The sequence below is a fragment of the Stegostoma tigrinum genome, chromosome 32, assembly GCF_030684315.1.
Source record: "Stegostoma tigrinum isolate sSteTig4 chromosome 32, sSteTig4.hap1, whole genome shotgun sequence".
In the NCBI taxonomy this organism is placed as follows: Eukaryota; Metazoa; Chordata; class Chondrichthyes; order Orectolobiformes; family Stegostomatidae; genus Stegostoma; species Stegostoma tigrinum.
The window spans coordinates 8,019,469-8,041,648 of record NC_081385.1 but is presented as its reverse complement, the minus strand read 5'-3'; the positions used below and the strand labels follow the sequence as shown (position 1 = coordinate 8,041,648).

General features: G+C 42.4%; 1 protein-coding gene across 1 annotated transcript in view; it reads left to right on the top strand.

The window, feature by feature from the left end:
• Nucleotides 1–11,042: 11,042 nt before the first annotated feature.
• The window catches only part of zw10 (zw10 kinetochore protein), a 34,682-nt gene continuing 23,544 nt past the window's right edge, over nt 11,043–22,180 (top strand). Inside the window, exons 1-6 of the mRNA XM_048562407.1 lie at nt 11,043–11,178; nt 12,805–12,939; nt 15,589–15,690; nt 17,243–17,320; nt 18,138–18,309; nt 21,400–21,549. Of these exons, the coding sequence (XP_048418364.1) occupies nt 11,074–11,178; nt 12,805–12,939; nt 15,589–15,690; nt 17,243–17,320; nt 18,138–18,309; nt 21,400–21,549 (742 nt within the window). The 5' untranslated portion in view covers nt 11,043–11,073. The remainder of the gene's footprint in view (nt 11,179–12,804; nt 12,940–15,588; nt 15,691–17,242; nt 17,321–18,137; nt 18,310–21,399; nt 21,550–22,180) is intronic.

Below are 22,180 nucleotides of genomic sequence, written 5' to 3'. Positions count from 1 at the left end.
CTATCGCAGAAAGTGGTTGAGGCCAAAGCATTGAATGTTGTCAGAAAGAATTAGATAAAGTTATTATAGTTGAAGGGATCAAAGGGTATGTAGAGAAAGTGGGAACAAGGTACAGTACTGAGTTGGATCATCAGCCATGATGATATCAAGTTGTGAAGCAGGTTCAATGGGCTGAGTGGCCTACTCCTGCTCCTATTTCCTATGTTTATCTTTGTTTAAAAGCAAAGGGCTGTGAATGCCAGAAATCTGAAATAAAAACAGAAAGTGCTGGAGAAACTCAGCAGGTTTGGCAGCATTTGGGGGAGAGAGAGAAAAAGAGTCAATGGCTCAAGTCCAGTCTAACTTCTCCTCAATATTCACAGTCCATTCTGGTCACCTGTTTACTGTTTTACTTTCCTGGACATCCCACTTTCACTGATACTCCCCACGTGGAAACTCACCACATAAAACTCAACCTCCAACTTCACGCCTCGTCCCAGAGCCCTAACATTACACTTTGATGGTGCCCATCATGACCCCACATATGCCCCACATTACTAGAGGCCTCGGTGGTGCTTAGTGTTAATAATACCACACCCCCCCGATACTGTGTACCACCTCCCCTCACCGTACTTCATCTTTCCACTTTGTCCCCAGCTACACAGATCGAGCTGGAGTTGCCAGATGGCCAATCTGACTTTCACGTTAGCGACTGACGACGTCTAGTTTTAGGGCGGCATGGTGGTTCAGTGGTTGGCACTGCTGCCTCACAGCTCTAGGGACCCGGATTCGATTCCACCCTCAAGCAACTGTCTGATTGGAATTTGCATCTTCTCCCTGTGTCTGCGATACGGTTCCCTCCCTCAGATCCAAAGATGTGCAGGTTATGTGGATTAGCAATTGGGAATGCAGGGTTACATGGACAACGTAGAGGGGAGGGGTGTGAGTCTGGGTGGGATGCTTTTCAAAGGGTCAGTGTGAACTCAATAGACTGAATGTTCTGCTTCCATATTGTAGCCTTCTATGATAATTTCCTTGGTTTCCATGACAATTTCCTTTTGGCAGGTGATAGAACAGGAAGCTGCATATTAATAACACGAGATTTGTGGCTCATGAGGCTGTTAATGAGCAATAATTCTTGTTAATAGTGACCTTGCTACTGTCTACTAAGAATCTTGTCTCAATGCCCAGAACTCTGTTTGAAAATGCAACAACTTGCTGTGATGTCGAGAAAGGCCTCACCTGACTTCTGGCAGGATTGTCCCATATTTCCCATCATTATACACGTTGCCAAAGCCCTACACGAGCTTTCCTGTTCCCGTCAGGGATGCTGATAATCCATGTTGGATTTGCTCCCTCCTCCTCTCAGTAATGTTCTTCCCCCAACTTGAAGCCCTTAGAATCTCCAGAACTCTGACTCTGGTGTCTGCTGTTCTGGAATTATGTCTTGTATATTTGAAAGGTACTGTCGGAAGAGCTTTGGGAAGTTGCTGAAATGCATCTTGTAGATGATACACACTGTTTCCTCTAACTGGGCATTGGTGGTAGAGAGAGAGGATGTGCCAGGTCATGGATAGGGAACAATCTGGGGTTATGTCCTGAATGGGTGTTAAGCTTCTGAGAGCTGTTGGAGCTGCACTCATTCAAGCTAGTGGAGAATATTCTCTCACACTTCTGACCTGTGCCTTGTAGATTTTGGATGTGATTTGGGGAGTCAGGAGTTGAGTTAATTGCCTCAAAATTCTCAGTCTTGGTCTTCTTTTGTAGTCACAGTATTTATATGGCTGGTCCAGTTCAATTTCGAGTTAACGGGGGATGTTGTTAGTGGGGATTCAGGGATGTTAATGCCATTGAATGTCAACAAGGGATAGCTTCTCTTCTCTTGAAATTGGTCATTGTTTGGCTCAAATGTTACTTATCATTTATCAACTGAAGCCTGAATGTTCTCTCGGTATTGTTAATTTTAAACTTGAGATTGATCAACATTTTGTTCAGCAAAGGTAGTAGGGGACATGGGCCAAAGGCAGGCATATGGAGTTAGGCCACAGATCAACCATGATCTCAGTGAATGGTGGAACAGGGTCAAGGGCCTGAATGGCCAACCTTTATTCCGATGTATTGCTCCTGCATTAGGGTGGATTTGGTACTGATAGAGAATGCTGTGTAAAAATGAGTGAACGTGGCTGGTCAGTTTGAGGTTTAAGTCAATGTCAACTGCACGATTTGAGGGTGGGTATTAAGTAACCTTGGGAAGAAAAAAATGCTCGCTGGCACTTGCCTAACATTAGTGGCTGCCCCTAAATGCAGGCGATGTAAGAGGTAGGAACATTATAAAGCCCTGCAGCTGACTGTGTTGTACAGGATAACATGAGGCAGTAAGCATGGGATCAATAAACAGCTCAGCTAATTTTAGATTTTTATCAGCATTAGTACTGAGCAAATGCTCAGCCAGTGTAAAGGACAATTAAAATCAGATCTAGCCTTCCTCGCTAGTTGCTGCTAAAAATGAAAACACATTCTTAAGTATTAGATCTGAATACAGGAAATGACACACACAATTATACCCATTGCAGGTGACCTCCAGAACTTTCTATGAAATGCATCTCGGTTTAATAGTTACTTTAGCAGAAACTGCTGCACAAAATTGTTATTGAGAACATCAACACGAAACAGGCATTGAGCTACTTTGACTCCCGATGTAGTTTTCTTTCAGTGAAGAAAATGCGATTTAAATGTTGCTTTTGAACTTGAATTCTTCTATTACAATTCCAACAATTTAGTAGAGTCTGAAATGCAGACAGTAAACTGTTGTTTGCACTGAGAAAGGGTCAGTTAGGCTAATGTAGATTACAAAACTAAATTCAATTTTCAAGTTGAAAACAAAAGCTTATGTAATAATAGTAGCTATTATTATTGTTTTTCTTAATACTAGTTTGATGAAACTGTGTTAGCGCTTTCTTATTTTATTCATAGGATGTTAACGTCACTGGCCAAGCCAACATTTATTGCCCATCCCTAATTGCCCAGAGGGCAGTTAAGACTCAACCACATTGCTGTGGGTCTGGAGTCACATGTGAGGCAGACCAGGTAAGGATGGCAGATTTCCTTCCCTAAATGACATGAGTGAACCAGACGGGTTTTTATGACAATTGACAATGGTCATCATTAAGCTAACTTATAATTTTTTAAAAAAATTAAAAATTAACTTAAGACTTCACCACCTGCCATGGTAGGATTCAAATTGAGGTCCCCAGAATATTTCATAGAATCCCTACAGTGGGAAGCTGGCTATTCAACTGAGCAATGATCCTCGGAAGTGCATTCCACCCAGACCCATCCTCTACCATATCCCCACAACCTTGTATTTCCTATAGTTAATCCACCTAACTCATATTTGGATTGTGTGAGGGAACTGGAGCACCCAGATAAAACCCACACAGACATGGGGAGAGCATGCAAACTCCACAAAGACAGGCACCCAGGGTTAGAACCAAACCCACGTTCCTGGCTCTGTGAGGCAGGACTGCCAACCAATGAGCCACCATGCGGCAAACCATAACACCTCCCAGTCGCGAACCATTCCAACTCCACCTCCCACACCCTGGACGACATGTCCATCCTGGGTCTCCTCCAGTGTCACAACGACACCACCTGGAAACTGGAGGAGAAGCGCCTCTTATTCCACCTTGCGGGCCTACAGCATAATGGTCTCAATGTGGACTTCACTAGTTTCAAAATCTTCCCACCCCAGGCCTTATCCCAAGACCAACCCTCCCCGTCATCCCCAACTCTTGTCCTTTCTGTCTTCTCTCCCACCTATCCGTTCCTCCCACCTCACTGACCAATCCCCACTTGCTCTCACCATCCCACCTACCTTCCCCAGCCCCACCCCTCCTCTCTATTTATTTGAGCCCCCTCCCCCATTTCTGAAGAAGGGTCCCGGCTTTCCTGCTCCTCTGATGCTGCCTGGCCTGCTGTGTTCATCCAGCTCCACACTGTGTTTTCGCTGATTCCAGCATCAGCAGATCTTGCCATCTCAGCAAGCTACCTGTTATCTGAGCCTCTTGATCACTAGTCCAGTGGCACTAACACAACATCATCCCCCCTCCCTTCTTGAAAATGCATTTTTGTTAGAAGATTCCTGATGAGAGAGTCAGGATTTTGCGCCCACAAGCTGCTGCTGTCCTGACGACACAGCCTTGCATGGTTTTCCGTGAAGCATGCTGATCATTACATTTCCCAAACTTATCTGTGCAGCTGTGAGAGAGACTGGTGCCATCTGGTGGCTCCTCTTTAAAGGCAGTGTTTGAATTTTATCCTCATTAATAGAGCTATTTTAATCATCAGTGGGATGGGGGCATCGCTGGCTAGTCAGCATTTATTGCCAGTCCCTAGGCGCCCTTAAGAAGTAGTGACAAGCTTCCTTTTTGAATCGCTGCAGCCCACATGTTGCAAGTTGACCCTCAATGCCATTGCGGGAGGGAGTTTTATGATTTTGAACCAGCGACAGTGAAGTGATGACGATATATTTCACATAGAACCATAGAATTGCTACAGTGTGGAAGCAGCCGATTCGGCCAATTGAGTCCTCCAAACAGCATCCCACTCAGACCCACCCCAGTACTCTGTCCATGTAACCTTGCATTCCCCATGGCCAATCCACCTAACCCACACATCTTTGGACTGTGGGAGGAAACCAGGGCATCTGAAGGAAAACCACACAGATATGGGGAGAATGTGCAAACTCCACACAGTCAGCTGAGGTTGGAATTAAACTTGGGTCCTCGGAGCAGTCAGGCAGCAATGCTAATCACTGAGCCACCCTGTTGACCCACACATTAGCATGCCTGTATAACCTTGCGTAGAATTTACCATACAGAAGTAAGCCATTCTGTCTAAGTGGACCATACAACCTCTTCACATCTCTCTTCATCTAATCCTATTAGTATAGGCTTCCATTCCATTCTTCATGCACTAATCTAGTTTCTCCTTAAATATCTTGATGCTGTTCATCTAAATGCTTGATGTAGTAATGAGTTTCATGGTCCAATAATTCTCTAGATAAGGAATTTTCTAATAATTGAAGGTAATACAAAATAAGTAAATAAATTTTATATTTACACAATCTTTCTTTTGATCTTCTCCCACAAGTAGAAGTGTATTTTCTACGCTTACCTCTTCACTTCAACTCTTTTGAAACCCACTCAGCCACCTTTTCTAGAGAAAAGACCAGCAGCCAATCAAATGTTTTCTGCTGAAACCTCTCTATTCCAGTTTCGTCCTTATTTTTGTATAATTAATATGCGCTGCCCATTGCCATAAAATTGCTGACATATTTCACGCCATTAGGCAAAATTACAACTACTCTTGTGATGTCAGAAGGATAATTTTGAATCTTCAGAGAGATTTTTGCTCTGGTACTTTTCCACAGAAGCAGATTTTGGAAATTCTACTTGGTTATTCCATTTATTTAAATTACCAATTGCGGCGTTGTTTTGAGTTTACACCAATGTAGTAGCTTACCATTACTCTCAAGAACGCCCCATATTGCTAGATGCAATTAGTTAGTTTAAAATGTTGTATCTACTGCTATCTTGCCAGAATGAAATGAGGTCATGTTGTTAAGTAGCTCATGTCTAGGTGACTCACATCTCAAACTAATGGTTGGTCAGAGGAAAATATAGTGTATCTCTCGAAATTTGGGCAAAAAGTGAAGGAAAATGATTAAAATGTTAAAGAACAGAAGTATAAACACATTGTAATTAAAATAACTAATTTTATTATCATAATAATGAGAAATGCGACCAAATCAGATCATATTTGTTCTTGAGTTAACTCAATCATTCACAAAAACAGTAAGCCTAGAATGAAGAAACACAAATCAGGAGTAAGAGATAACAAAGTGTGAAGCTGGATGAAGACAGCAGGACAAGCAGCATCACTAAGATGCTCCTTGGCCTGCTGTGTTCATCCGGCTCCACACTTTGTTATCTCGGATTCTCCAGCATCTGCAGTTCCCATTATCACTTATCACAGATCAGGATCAAATGACCGTTGCTGGAGCTTTCATATGGCCTTCAGTACATATACATTATTCTTCATTTAATATATTGCAAACATTAGAAAACATTAAGGAAGAGATTTTTTATTTAGGGGAAAAAAATCCCAAAAATTTTTGAATCAATAGCCATAAACTCTGCAAATAGACTGAAGGAAGGTCAACAGAGGAGACGTAGAAGATTCAGCATGGACTGGTTGGACCAAAGAATCTGTCTCCGTGATGTGTGGCCAAGACTTTTTGAGTCTGTGGCAAAAGGCTCCTATGTTTACAACAGCTCAGACCACACAAACACCATGATTTCAAAATGTTTCTCATATATTTCACACAGCAGCTGAGCTTTAGAAACAATATATTTAATAACAAATCACTAACTTAGTGTGGATTTATTGATGCTACTGAAAAATTTAGAGTGAAAGAAGGAGACTTGAATTTAGTTAACGAAGTGTGAAGCTGGATGAACACAGCAGGCCAAGCAGCATCTCAGGAGCACAAGAGCTGACGTTTCAGGCCTAGACCCTTCATCAGAGAGCTCTGATGAAGGGTCTAGGCCTGAAACATCAGCTTTTGTGCTCCTGAGATGCTGCTTGGCCTGCTGTGTTCATCCAGCTTCACACTTTGTTATCGTGGATTCTCCAGCATCTGCAGTTCATATTGTCTCTTGAATTTAGTCTTTGCCTTTCATTTCTTTAGCATGTATTCCTGGATCTTGCAATGTGTCAGTTTGTAACACCTAGACAATTCCATGCTCTGGAAGACCACTGAGTTTTGTTCAGGTCCCAAAGTCAGCTTTAAGTGATTAAATACTCATGAGTTGTTGTAATGTAGGAAACACAGAGGCCAATTTTCACCCAACAAGGTCCCAGAAATAGCAATATGATATTTCCAGACGATTTGTTTTTGTACTGTTGTATTAAGTGATAAATATAGGATAACTAATAGAACATGAGCACCATCTGGAAAGCATTGCTTTTATCCAAATGAGCTCTTGTTATGCCTCCAAATCTATTTGTCATAAGGAGTTAACTTGTCATCATACGCTGTAACATGATACAGTGTTGTGTCAAGATGCTGGTGTTATAATTAAGACAGACTTGTCATCGATGTAGAAAGATGTACGTTGCTGCAATTTCATCGAACATTTAAATTGTGTTCATTTTAACGAAGTTCAATGCAATAAAATTCCATGGAATTTGAAATGGCCTTTGTGCATAAAGCCTGCACCATTCTTGAGTAAGACAGAGCAGAGAGGCCAACATTATCCTGAACTGATCCTACTTTCACTGTGTGTATTCTGTTGATCAGATATGTTATTTTAAAGGAATTCAAAAGATTTTCCTTTTTGTTTGCTAAATCGTAAGACGTTGACCGTTTATCATCAAATGTAAAAATAATCTAACCAAAGTATTTTTGAGATGAACAGAAAAAAGAGCACAATTATCCACAGAATTGCATCCTTAATGTCCTCAGAACATTTCTTACTACTTAGCAACTAGTGGAGAAATTTTACAGCATAATTGCTCCTTTAACACAGGCAATATCAACTGCTGTGAACACAGCAAGTTCTCACAACTATTGATTTGACAAAGATTAAAACAAAAGACTTCTTTATGTTAATTGAGGAATACATTAGACTGGCCACTTTGAAAGACCTTATACTCCTCTTTGAAACTGTGTCATCTTTAATGGGAATGTGGGCAATAGACAGGGCACTTATATTTTAAACAAAAGTAAGCAGCACTCCCTCAGTACTGCAGTATAATGTCGAAATGTTGCGCTCAAGTCAGTGAATTGGGATTGGAATCAATAACTGTTTTTAGTGGCAGAATTGCTATACATTTGGTTGGACCTTGATTGGGGCTTTTTATTTTAATTCACTCATTCAAGTGAGTGTCTCAGGCTAGGCCAGCCTTTATTTCCCATCCGTAATTGCCCAGAGATCAGTTAGGCGTCAAACACTTTGTTGATGGCCTGGAGTCACATGTAGGCCAGACCAAGTAAGGATAGAAGTTATCCTTCCTTAAAAGAGATGGCAGTCAGTCATTTGCCTAAATAATTAATGTTATATCATATACATTATATATGTTCAATATCTTTAACTTGCAATTTGTAAGTGGAGAGAATGTACAGAAATCCACTCTTCATGTGTGTGAAATTAGAAATGAATGGATGCACTGATTCTTCAGATTTAAGTTTAGTCGATGAAAAAGCAGGGTAATTGCCAACTTAGAATTTGATTTAACAGAATTATTTTTCACTTGCCAAGGAAAGGTGTGTGATTTTGAGATATTAACTGCACAAAGGATAAGAGACTAAAACTTAAACATCAGCCTTTTGAAGCCTGGAAGAACTCAACTAACCTGAAAGGCCCACATCCTATGAGTGAATAAGAGAACCAGCAATGTTCAGTAATATTGCATTCCTACCTCTAAAACAGCTAGATTCAATCTTGATTCAACATCAGTCTTAAGCAGAAATGATAAAATAAAACTGAGAACTGCAGATGCCGGATATTTGAAATATAAACAGAAATTGCTCGAGAAACACAGGAGATCTGGCAGCATCTGTGGAGAGAGAAACAGATATAATGTTTTGCATCCAGTGATCCTTCTTCTCCAGCAATTTGTTTGTTTCAGAAATGCAGATTGCCTCCTGCAAAAGACATTAGTGAGCCAGAAGGATTTTTACACCAGTGGCTGTGCAGTCACCATTGGGCAAATGCTTTTCATTTAAACTTCAGAATTTTTAAATTGAATTCAAACTTCACCACATGCCATGATGGGATTTGAACTCACGTTCTCCAGGGTATTAGACTATCAGGGGGCGGGAGGATTAAATTACTGGTCCAGAGAGATTAACATCACATAAGGTCAAAATTTATTGATTGAAATACATTTGTGTTTATCCCAGCAAAACCAGAAGTCACACAACACCAGGTTGTAGTCCAACAGGTTTATTTCGAATCACAAAGTTGCTAGAAAAGCTCAGAAGGTCTGGCAGCATCTGTGGAGGAGAAAACAGAGTTAATGTTTTGGGTCTGGTGGCCCTTCCTCAGAACTGGAAGTTGCTGCCAGGCCTGCTGAGCTTTTCCAGCAATTTTGTTTTTGTTCCTGATTTAAAGCATCTGCAGTTCTTTTGGTTTTTATTTGGAATCACACAAGATTTTGGAGTGCACCCCCTTGTCAGGTGAAGTGAGAAAGCAGGCTACACAGACAGAGTTTATAGGCAGAGATCAAAAGATCATACAACTGGTGTGAATGGAGAATCAGATAACAAGTCTTTGCAGGTGACCAAGAGTGTTAGAGGGTGTGTGAAGTGTTTATAAAGTCCATGTCAGTGCTGCACTGTCAGGCAGATCAAAAGAAATAACCAAAAGGCAACATATCAGGTTAGATACTGAATTGTAGGTGTGAGGCTTTGTTTGGAATCGCTCTCAGTTTTAATCTGAAATCAGGCTGGCGGTATTCCGCTAGGTGGAATTTATAAGATGCCACACTGACTGTGACTACAAATAGTGTTTTTGCACAAAATAGGGTGTAGCTGCAAATAAATAAACATCTTGGATGAAATGATTCACCTTTAGATTTATTTGTGTGTGGAGAGCATGTATGTGTGTGTGTGTGCTTGAGTGTGTGTGAGTGTATGTGATTGAGTGAGAGAGGGTCAGTGTGTGTTTGTGTGAGACAGCATGTATGTGTGTTGAGTGAGAGACTGTGTGTGTGACAGTGTAATAAGTAATTCAAAACTGTAAAACTAATTAAGATAGATCATAACAATTTATCAAGATGATGCTGTCAAAATGGGAATGTAGCGAAAATGTTACAGATGGCCCATGAAGACAGCCTCAACTGTGATTACGGGTTCATGTCACGCTACAGGTGACCCCACCACACTGTTTTCTATCTACAAAGTCTTCCTTATTTTCCTGTTTTGACAGCATCACCTTGATAATTTATGGTCTGTCTACCTTGATTAGTTTGCAGTTTTGAATTACTTATTACACTATCTCTCTCACACACGCGAACACACACACTCTCACGAACATACTTTCTCTCTCACACACTCAAACATACACTGTCACACACATATAAATCTATGGGGTGAATCATTTCATCCAAGATGTTTGTTTAATTACTTTTTCTTCAGAAAACACACAATTTGTAGTCACAGTCAGTCAGTGTGGCATCTTAAAAATTCCAGTTTTCAGAATAATACCAGCCTGATTCCAGGTTAACACTTTGAGAGAGATTCTGAACAAAGACTCACACCTACAATTCAGTGTCTGACCTGAGATGTCACTTTTTGTATATTCCTATGGCTCTGCTGACTGTCATGACAGCACAGCACTGACATTGGCTTTATAAACACTTTACACACCATCTGACACTCTTAGTCATCTGCACGGACATATTATCTGATGCTCCACTCATACCAGTTGTGTGATCTTTTGATCTCTCTGCCTATACACTCTGTGTGCCCTGCTCTCTCACTGCACCTGATAAAGAGGCTGCATCAGAAAGCTTGTGTGATTCCAAATAAACCAGTTGGACTATAACCTGAAGCCGTGTGATTTCTGACTTTGTCCTCCCCAGTCCAACACCAGCACTCCCTTTTGATAAATCCCAGGTCACACACACACACAACCACAGCCAGGTCTGGCGAAATTTCCGAAACAAACTATTCAGAGAGGTTCTGGAGTAGGTAGGGACAAAACCTAGGCTCAGAGATTGGGATGCTACCAGTATGCCCCAAGAACACAGGACTCAAATCTACAGTGAATGGAAGGCTGGGTTTCCCGCGCTGGAGTTTGAATGGGGAACGCGCGGGGGCCGACGGGAAGGACTACATTTCCCATCACGCCCGGCGGCTCCGGTTCGCTGTGGTCATGATGGAGAGGGGAAGGACTACATTTCCCGTCACGCCTGGCGGTCCTAGATCGACGCGGCGAAAGTGGGCATTCGAAAGACTACATTTCCCGTGCTGCCCCGCGGCCTCCGCGCGTGCGCGCGGCTCCCTGAGCGGGATAGCGGGCGAAAATGGCGTCGTTCGTGGCTGAGGTGTTGGCGTCGTCGGGGAAACTGGAGAAGGAGGATATCGGCACCAAGATCAGCAAACTAGCCCGCCGGGTGGAGGAGGTGAAGGTAAAAGAGAGCCGAGGATGGTGTTTGATTCGGGCCCCGAGGGAGACAGGGCCGCTGTGGCCGGTTGTTTGAAATGAGCCTTAGAGGCAGAGCCGATTCTCGGCAAACCCCTGTTTATATCTGTTCCTGCCCCGTCTATATCCCCTTTGGCCCTGAAAGCCTGCCTTTTATTCTCTTCCACCTCATCACAGACCTTCCTTTTCAAATAAAAACTGTGGATGCTGAAGATCTGAAGCAAACACAGAAAGTTCTGGAGAGACTCAGCAGGGCTGGCAGCATCTGAAAGTTTATAGAGAAACCAGTGTTAACGTTTCGAGTCTAGTGACCTTTCCTACAAAATTTCTTTTTGGGTCCCCGCCCGGCTCACCCTTTTGCTCTTACATTTCCAACTTCACTGAAAACCGAAATACTCGGAGTATTGGAGATCTGCAAGTGTACTTCGTAGCTCGTCAGCGCCTGAGCAGTCAAACTTTCAAATGACACATATTGTTCTGAATCGTGTACTTCACAGTGGAAACTCATTTGCTGGATTTTCGCTCACTCTGGGTGTCAGTTAGTGAAACGTGACAGCACTGGAAGACACTGCACATCTGCAACAGAACGTACTTTAGAAGTTTTATTCAATTAGGCTATGATGCAACGAAAAGAGAGTGCTTGAGAATTGAGCACCAAATGCTGAGAGCGAGATCTAAACAGTTGGCCGTAATTTTTCCCAGTTCTGATGCAAGATCACTGAACACAGAACTAAAATGTTAAATCTTTTTCTCTCTTTACACATGTTGTTGAATTAGACCTGAAGAAATAGGTACAGGACCATTTGGTCCCTCAGGCCTGCTGTGCTACTCTATAGGATCATGGCTGATGCTACATTTTCCTGCCCTTTCCCTCGTGGTTCCAGCATTTTCTCTTTTCATTGCATGATAACTTCATTGTGTAAATCTTCGAAAGATATTATGTTGTGAAAATTTTGTTTATTTCCCCAATGTAACCATGTTTTGCGGTTTAATGTTGATGAGTTATGTAGTCGACCTAAATCAGTATTCTTCAGATATTTTTAATGCATGGCTTAAATTGTTTTAATCTAACTCCGATTGCATGTAGGTATTAAATGTTTTGCTGTAAACATCCTTCAGAAAGCAGCATTTTTAATTACGGAGATAGTAGGAACTGCAGATGCTGGAGAATCTGAGATAACAAGGTGTAGAGCTGGATGAACACAGCTGGCCAAACAGCATCATAGGAGCAGGGAAGCAGATGTTTTGGGCCTTGACCCTTCAGAAATGAAGAAGAATTCATGTCTGAAGAAGGGTCTAGGCCCGAAACGTCAGTTTTCCTGCTCCTGTGATGCTGCTTGGCCTGCTATGTTCATCCAGCTCTACACCTTGTTAACAATGAATCTCTTGACAATATATTTAACTGAAAAATGGGAAAGTCCAGCCCATGATTTTCTGTTAGATAGTTTAAAATATAAACTTTATTTTGCATTAAATCATTAATTTTATTTTATACACAGATAATGTTAAGTTTGTTCTTCCAGCATAATCACTTTTTATGCTTGAGTCTTAGGTACTGTCAAGGGGAGTAAGAATTTCTTGAAATATATGGCTTAAAGTTGTTTTTTTGCAGGGTGAAGTATGTGACATGATCAACAAGAAGTATGAGGAGTTCATCCCAAGCTTAAAAAATGGAGAGGATTTGGTAAATCAGGTGGATGGCATCTCAATGGAGATAGATATCCTTAAATCACAGATTGAAAATGAGGTAATTGAAGCTAATGAGAATCCCACAGAAGTGAGAAAGAGATTGTAGAGAGGCCTTATTGCCTGAGCTAAAGATTATCGCAAGAGGTATTTGGGTGTTGGGACTAATGCTCAGAATACAATGAATGTTTGGAGTTGTATTGTCAGTTCTGTCTTGTTGCAGGTTGATCTGATTTGATCTATTGTTACTGCATATACTGAGATACATTTAGAACATTACAGCGCACTACAGGCACTTTCGGCCCTCGATGTTGCGCTGACCTGTGAAACCAATTTGAGGCCCATCTAACCTGCACTATTCCATTATCGTCCATATGTTTATCCAATGACCATTTAAATGCCCTTAAAGTTGACAAGTCTACTATTGCAGGCAGTGCGTTCTGAGTAAAGAACTTGCCTCTGCCATCTGTTTATATCTATCACCCCTCAATTTAAAGCTATGTCCCCTTGTGTTAGTCATCACCATCCGATGAAAAAGGCTCTCACTGTCCACCCTGCCTAATCCTCTGATCATCTTGTATGTCTCTATTAAGTCACCTTGTTCTCTCTAACGAAAACAGCCTCAAGTCCCTCAGCCTTTCCTCATAAGACCTTCCCTCCATACCAGGCAACATCCTGGTAAATTTCCTTTGCACCCTTTCCAATGCTTCCACATCCTTCCTATAATGCAGCAACCAGAACTGTATGCAATACTCCTAGTGCGGCTGCACCAGAGTTTTGTACAGCTGCGACATGACCTCATGGCTCCAAAACTCAATCCCCTACCAATAAAACCTCTCACACCGTACACCTTCCTAACAACCCTATCAACCTGGGTGGCAACTTTCAAGGATCAATGCACATGGACACCAAAATCTCTCTGCTCATCCACACTACCAAGAATCTCATCATTAGCTCAGTACTCTGTATTCCTGTTACTCTTTCCAAAGTGAATCACCTCACAGTTTTCCACATTAAACTCCATTTGCCACCTCTCAGACCATCTCTGCAGCTTATCAGGCCCTCCGCAACCTGCAACATCCTTCTGCAGTATCCACAACTCCACCAACTTTAGTGTCATCTGCAAATGTACAGACCCATTCTTCTACGCCCTCATCCAGGTCATTTATAAAAATAACAAACAGCAGTGGCCCCAAAACAGATCCTTGCAGTACGCCGCTAGTAACTGAATTCCAGGATGAACATTTCCCATCAACCGCCACCCTCTGTCTTCTTCCAGCTAGCCAATTTCTGCTCCAAACCGCTAAATCACCCTCAATCCCATGTCTCCGTACTTTCTGCAATAGCCTGCCATGGGGAAACTTATCAAACGCTTTACTGAAATCCATATACACCCCATCAACTGCTTTACCCTCATCCACCTGTTTGGTCACCTTCTCAAAGAACTCAGTAAAGTTTGTGAGCCACGACCTACCCTTCACAATACCGTGTTGACTATTCCTAATCAAATTATTCCTTTCTAGATGATTATAAATCCTATCTCTTATAATCCTTTCTAACACTTTACCCACAACCGAAGTAAGGCTTACTGGTCTATAATTACCAGAGTTGTCTCTACTCCCTTCTTGAACAAGGGCACAACATTTGCTATCCTCCAGTCTTCTGGCACTATTCCTGTAGACAATGGCGACATAAAGATCAAAACCAAAGGCTCTGCAGTCTCCTCCCTAGCTTCCCAGAAAGTCCTAGGATAAATCCCATCCAGCCCAGGGGACTTATCTATTTTCACACTTTGCAGAATTGCTAACACCTCCTCCTTATGAACCTTAATCCCGTCTAGTCTAATAGCCTGTATCTCAATATTCTCCTCGACAACATTGTCTTTTCCTGTGTGAATACTGACGAAAAATATTCATTCAGCACCTCTCCTATCTCTTCGGATTCCACGCACAACTTGCCACTGCTGTTCTTGACTGTCCCCGGAAACGTCGGCTTTTGTGGTCCTAAGATCTTGCTTGGCTTGCTGTGTTCATCCAGCTCCACACTTAGTTATGTCTATTCTTACTCTAGTCATTCTTTTATTCCTGACATACGTATAGAAAGCTTTAGGGTTTTCCTTGATCCTACCTGTCAAAGACTTCTCATGTTCCCTCCTGGATCTTCTTAGGTCTCTCTTTAGGTCTTTCCTGGCGAACTTGTAACTCTCACGTGCCCTAACTCAGCCTTCACACCTCATCTTTACGTAAGCCTCCTTCCTCTTGACAAGAGATTCAACTTCTTTAGTGAACCACGTTTCCCTCGCTTGACCACTTCTTTGCTGCCTGACAGGTACATACTTATCAAGGACACGCAGTAGCTGTTCCTTGAACAAGCTCCACCTTTCAATTGTGCCCAGCCCCTGCAGTTTCCTTCCCTATCCTATACATCTTAAATCATGCCTAATCGCCTCATAATTGCCTTTCCCCCAGCTATAACTCTTGCCCTGTGGTAGATACCTATCCCTTTCCATCACTAAAGTAAATGTAACCGAATTGTGCTCATCTACCTCCAAATCTAACACCTAGCTTCCTTCAGTGAGACCCCAGAAAAGGGGCCATTCAACCCATTGATCTGTGCCAACCAAAACAAAAAGCTGCCCATTCAAATATTGCAAAATGTAAAAGTGATAATTTGCATGAATTTTTCACTATGATTATGCTTTGTTTAATAGGTGCAGCGAGATCTCCATGTTGCTGTGACTGAGTTCACTGAGCTGAAACAACAGCTGGAGAAAAGTACAGTTTTACTGAGTGTGTTGACACAGTTACATGAGGTAAGTGACTGCCTTCTGTTCTAGAATAGATTCATTCTGTTCACTGACCTTGCTTGTTAATGGGCTAAGGTGGTGGACTTGAGTTCAGCAGTGAGAAAGGTCCAAGTACGTCAGTCTAATCCTTTATCACGTAGCTTAAAAAAATTGTAATCATGTTTTTTATTTACTGAAAATAAGAGGGATTGGTAGTGGGAGGAGATACAGTATCATTGACGTTTACTGTACCTTTGAGTTTTAAGGAGTAGCTGAATAAGCTGGGGCTAGTTTCCCTGGCGTGTCAGAGGTTGAGGGGTGACCTTGTAGAGGTTGATAAAATGAGTGATATGAATAAGGTGAATAGCCAAGATCTTTTACCGAGGCTAGGGGGGGGTGTCCAAAACTAGAGGGCACAGGTTTAAAGTGAGAGGGGAAAGATTTAAAAGGAACTCAAGGGACAACTTTCACGCAGAGGGTGGTGCATGATTGGAACCAGCTGCCAGTGGAGGTGGGTGCAGTCACGGCATTTACAAGGCATTTGGATGGTATGTGAACAGGAAGGATTTAGAGGGATATAGGCCAAATGCTGGCAAATGGGATTAAACTAATTTAGGATATCTAGTCGGCATGGATGAGTTGGATCGAAGAGTCTATTTTGTGCTGTGTAACTCTTATGACTTCTATGAAGAGGATGACAGTAGCATTGGATTAATCGTACAGGCCGTAGAATTTTTGATCAGTGGCACTTGTGCATGCATAAGGCTGTCAGCAACCTCACTGATCAAATGTATATGTCTGCAAAATGAGACAAAATTAAATAACAAAATGATCTTCTTACCGTGGTTCCATGTGTATGGGCAAATTTTTCATTCAGACTCAATTAGCAACTTTGTCATTTGTTTCTGCATTGTACTCTGAATGTACATATATTGGTAATATTCAATGTGCAACCTTGATGCAAATATTTCCTCCAATTTACTTGATTACTCTGCCTTTTCTTGTATGAGAGTGGATAATGCTATAAAAATAATGTAGATCACGCAATATATCTGAATTTTGTTCCAAAAAGTTCAATTGTGGGGGCATGTATCTCATCAAAGTTTGAAAAATGAGTGAATGTTTAATTGAATCAGAAGGAATAAAAAGAGTCATTGAGTCAAATGCATGGACAGAAATGGAAATTTGAGACCAATTGCAGGACATATCTCCAGGAGGGTAAAAATAACTGGAATAAATAAAAATCGAAAGAACTGTAGACGCTATAAATCAGGAACAGAAACAGCAGTTGTGGGAAAAGCTCGGCAGGTCTTACACCATATGTGAAGAAAAAGTCAGAGTTAATGTTTCGGATTTGGCGACGCTTCGTCAGAACTCAAATAAATCAAAATACAACTGATATATCTGTATCTGAAAAGTAAAACAGCAAATCTTCAAAAAGCTCCCCCACTCTTCATAGCCCCTTCACCCCATCGAGGACTTGTATGTGGCATTAGCTGTGAAGTCTTACTTTTTTTGACATATAAATGTCAAGGAATGTTCATAGAACCATTTTACTTTTGCTTGTTATCTTTTCCAGTTTGACACTGCACTTGGAACACATCACCAAGCTTTGTTGGAAAAAAGCTACATCAAATCAGCTACTCATCTCAATAAAGTAAGTCTGTCCATCCTCACAACAGCCTTTGGAACATAAATCCCAAACAGTTAGCAGTGTTAACAGGATTATACAAACTGTATGATAATTGAAACTGAGTATAAAAGTAAATTGCTGCAACTACAGCACTGCCATGGTTTAGATTCTTTGAATCTTCCTTTCAATCCAAGTCTGAATTTTGTTGTAATTTCATCATGTAACTTGATTTTTCATTATTTCTCACTGGTGTCTCTGACATTTAATTGTAAGCTCTGGTTTTCTTCGCATTTACCTGTTGCTGTCATTATTTTTGTAAATTGTAAACGTCTTAATGAAATCTGGTAGAGCTGTTTTACCAACAGCAATTGACAGAAACATTTAACGCAGTGGCATTTATATACATATGGTGCAATCAAGTTTCTCAAGATGCATTACGGATGCTAGATTAATTTGTGCCAGTGAACTATGTGTAGGCAAATATGGGAATGGTTATGCACAGGCAAAATTTCACAAATGACAATTGGATTAAACTAATAATTTTGTGAGGAAGGAGTGTATTGTTTGAAAGACAGGATACCTGGAAATTTTTTTGCTCCTTCAATAGAATGTGTTAATTTTAAGATCTGTCTGATCCGTCAAAGAGCCAAGCAGCTCTCAGTTTAACATTCTTGATTGTCTAAAGAAAAGATGCTTTAGCTTATTCTGAAAACACAGTATATATTTCTGGCCAGGCTAAAACATATGCTTGGTTTTGATTTTTTTTTTGTCTGAAGTGACTCACCTAAGTTATAACTGCAAATGAGTTTAGCATTCCCTTATTTGTGTTTGTGATTGTAAGGCACAGTCCAACCTGACATTACTAAAATCAAGGAAAGGCATTGAATTGAAAATGTTGCAAGTGCTTAGCACAGAACTCATCGTGCAGAAGGAAAAACTGCTGTACCATCTTGGTGAGGAGTGGAAGCAGCTGGCTGTTTGGAACCTTCCCCCTTCACCAGCTCCTACAAAAGGTGAATCAATTGATTCTTTTATTTTGGAAAAGTAAATATCAAATCCAAGATGTGAGCTGTGAATGCCAAGATATGTTAGATGAAATCTGGTTACAAGAATCCTTTCTAAAAACAAAACTCTTGGGTTAAAATGTCCATATATTTCCTGTTGATGTACTTCATTGGTAATTCCTTATTTACAGTTAAAACTGTCTACGGAATTACAGCATCTCACCAGTGAAATTGCTGCAGCAGCACCAATCGTGATGGGATGTAATTAAAAGCGATCCCTGCTTTATGGATGTCTGACTTACAAATATTTGCATTTGTGAGTGAGATCCCAGATGGGCATGTTCATTTTAAAAGTCCGACACGTGAATTTGTACTCATAGGTATTTCACGGTGTTCATTGTGTTTCGACTTGCATATAAATTGACTAATGTGCATGCTGAAGAAGGGAACCCATTCATAACCCGGGGACTGGCCATATTATGATTGTTTCAGAGATAATGGGAACTGCAGATGCTGGAGAATTCCAAGATAATAAAATGTGAGGCTGGATGAACACAGCAGGCCAAGCAGCATCTCAGGAGCACAAAAGCTGACGTTTCGGGCCTAGACCCTTCATCAGAGAGGGGGATGGGGAGAGGGAACTGGAATAAATAGGGAGAGGGGGGGAGGCAGACCGAAGATGGAGAGTAAAGAAGATAGGTGGAGAGAGTATAGGTGGGGAGGTAGGGAGGGGATAGGTCAGTCCAGGGAAGACGGACAGGTCAAGGAGGTGGGATGAGGTTAGTAGGTAGCTGGGGGTGCGGCTTGGGGTGGGAGGAAGGGATGGGTGAGAGGAAGAACCGGTTAGGGAGGCAGAGACAGGTTGGACTGGCTTTGGGATGCAGTGGGTGGGGGGGGAGGAGCTGGGCTGGTTGTGTGGTGCAGTGGGGGGAGGGGACGAACTGGGCTGGTTTAGGGATGCAGTAGGGGAAGGGGAGATTTTGAAACTGGTGAAGTCCACATTGATACCATATGGCTGCAGCGTTCCCAGGCGGAATATGAGTTGCTGTTCCTGCAACCTTCGGGTGGCATCATTGTGGCAGTGCAGGAGGCCCATGATGGACATGTCATCTAGAGAATGGGAGGGGGAGTGGAAATGGTTTGCGACTGGGAGGTGCAGTTGTTTGTTGCGAACTGAGCGGAGGTGTTCTGCAAAACGATCCCCAAGCCTCCGCTTGGTTTCCCCAATGTAGAGGAAGCAGCACCGGGTACAGTGGATGCAGTATACCACATTGGCAGATGTGCAGATGAACCTCTGCTTAATGTGGAATGTCATCTTGGGGCCTGGGATAGGGGTGAGGGAGGAGGTGTGGGGACAAGTGTAGCATTTCCTGCGGTTACAGGGGAAGGTGCCGGGTGTGGTGGGGTTGGAGGGCAGTGTGGAGCGAACAAGGGAGTCACGGAGAGAGTGGTCTCTCCGGAAAGCAGACAGGGGAGGGGATGGAAAAATGTCTTGGGTGGTGGGCTCGGATTGTAAATGGCGGAAGTGTCGGAGGATGATGCGTTGTATCCGGAAGTTGGTAGGGTGGTGTGTGAGAACGAGGGGGATCCTCTTAGGGCGGTTGTGGCGGGGGTGGGTTGTGAGGGATGTGTTGCGGGAAATATGGGAGACGCGGTCAAGGGCGTTCTCGATCACTGTGGGGGGAAAGTTGCGGTTCTTAAAGAACTTGGACATCTGGGATGTGCGGGAGTGGAATGTCTTACCGTGGGAGCAGATGCGGCGGAGGCGGAGGAATTGGGAATAGGGGATGGAATTTCACATTAAGCAGAGGTTCACCTGCACATCTGCCAATGTGGTATACTGCATCCACTGTACCCGGTGCGGCTTCCTCTACATTGGGGAAACCAAGCGGAGGCTTGGGGACCGCTTTGCAGAACACCTCCGCTCAGTTCGCAACAAACAACTGCACCTCCCAGTCGCAAACCATTTCCACTCCCCCTCCCATTCTTTAGATGACATGTCCATCATGGGCCTCCTGCACTGCCACAATGATGCCACCCGAAGGTTGCAGGAACAGCAACTCATATTCCGCCTGGGAACGCTGCAGCCATATGGTATCAATGTGGACTTCACCAGTTTCAAAATCTCCCCTTCCCCTACTGCATCCCTAAACCAGCCCAGTTCGTCCCCTCCCCCCACTGCACCACACAACCAGCCCAGCTCTTCCCCCCCCCCCCCCCCCCCCCCCCACCCACTGCATCCCAAAACCAGTCCAACCTGTCTCTGCCTCCCTAACCGGTTCTTCCTCTCACCCATCCCTTCCTCCCACCCCAAGCCGCACCCCCAGCTACCTACTAACCTCATCCTGCCTCCTTGACCTGTCCGTCTTCCCTGGACTGACCTATCCCCTCCCTACCTCCCCACCTACACCCTCTCCACCTATCTTCTTTACTCTCCATCTTCGGTCTGCCTCCCCCTCTCTCCCTATTTATTCCAGTTCCCTCTCCCCATCCCCCTCTCTGATGAAGGGTCTAGGCCCGAAACGTCAGCTTTTGTGCTCCTGCGATGCTGCTTGGCCTGCTGTGTTCATCCAGCCTCACATTTTATTATATTATGATTGTTTGTTGGATTCCGGGATAGGTTCATAACGGGAAGCTCCTGTCCAGGAATTTCCAGTGCAGACATCATCTAAATGTAAGTTAATAGTTTTAAATCTGATCAGAGTTGGAAGCAGGATTTCTGACCCTGACCAGAACATTTGGGCCATTCTGTTTTAGTTAGAGATGTATTAGAAATTTTATTTTTAATTTTAATCTAACCTTCCCCAAAAAAACTGTCTGTGCTGTCTTTATTAGGCCATTTGTTCTGTTTTTCCAGAACTTGAGTAACTTTTATTTTTAAAGCTGTCCCTTTATTTTCTTGCCTTGACTATAAGTGTTTCTTGGCCAATGCATGTTCAACTTCTACATCACGATAGCTTGCCTGTAAGTTTTGACTTGAATGTTGGTCATATATTTCAGAGAGAACTTGTGCACCGTTACCTAAGATCTTTCTACTTTTTCTGTAGAACTATTCATTTTTGATGTGAAGTAATATTGAAACTGTTTGTTTTCTTCTAGCTGAGGATTTGTTTGGGTGGACTTTGAAGACTGAGCTGCGCTTGTGCAACATGACATCAAAGAAGAAGAGTGATCTTGAGCCGCTGCTTGTGTCAATACTTCAAGGCTTTGCTATTCTTGGTGAACTGACCAGGAAACTGAAATTCTTCAGTAAGCAATTTCATCAATAAAATAGTTAATTTTTAGTTTTACCTCTGTGAGCAGGATGTGATGAATATTCTGAACTCCAAATGTAGTTGTTCAGTCATTACCTTATGAGTTTGGTGTAGTTCTTGGAGGCAGAAGACAGGACTGATATAATGACATAAAGTGGCATGGATTGGTAGGAGGCTGGTTTTGCCTTCTGACTGTTGGGGATAAAAAGATATTACAATCTGTTGACTTAATTTTTAAAAGTAAAATTCATCTGGTCACATGATTAACCACGGCACATTTCCATCTGTGCAGAATGAAAGTCTGGGAGCTAGTCTTCCAACAGTATCGACAAGAACAATGAAACATGCCTTGGAAATTAGCTTGTTCACTCATATGTTTCTTAGATTTAACGGTCTGACCTGGCAATTATAGAAGTAATGAGATAACATTCAAAAGTTTCAGTCAAAGTTAAAAAACCTCACTCTTTTGCAATGCAATACATTCCGTACACAGTTAGTTATACACTAGAACACACGTATATAGTTGCAAGAAGCTTGTATCTACAAATAATCCCTTTTCTCCCCCTCTTCTGAAATTCAAAAGTTACTGCCTTTTTTCTATTTGAGCTCCATCTGTATGTACCAGT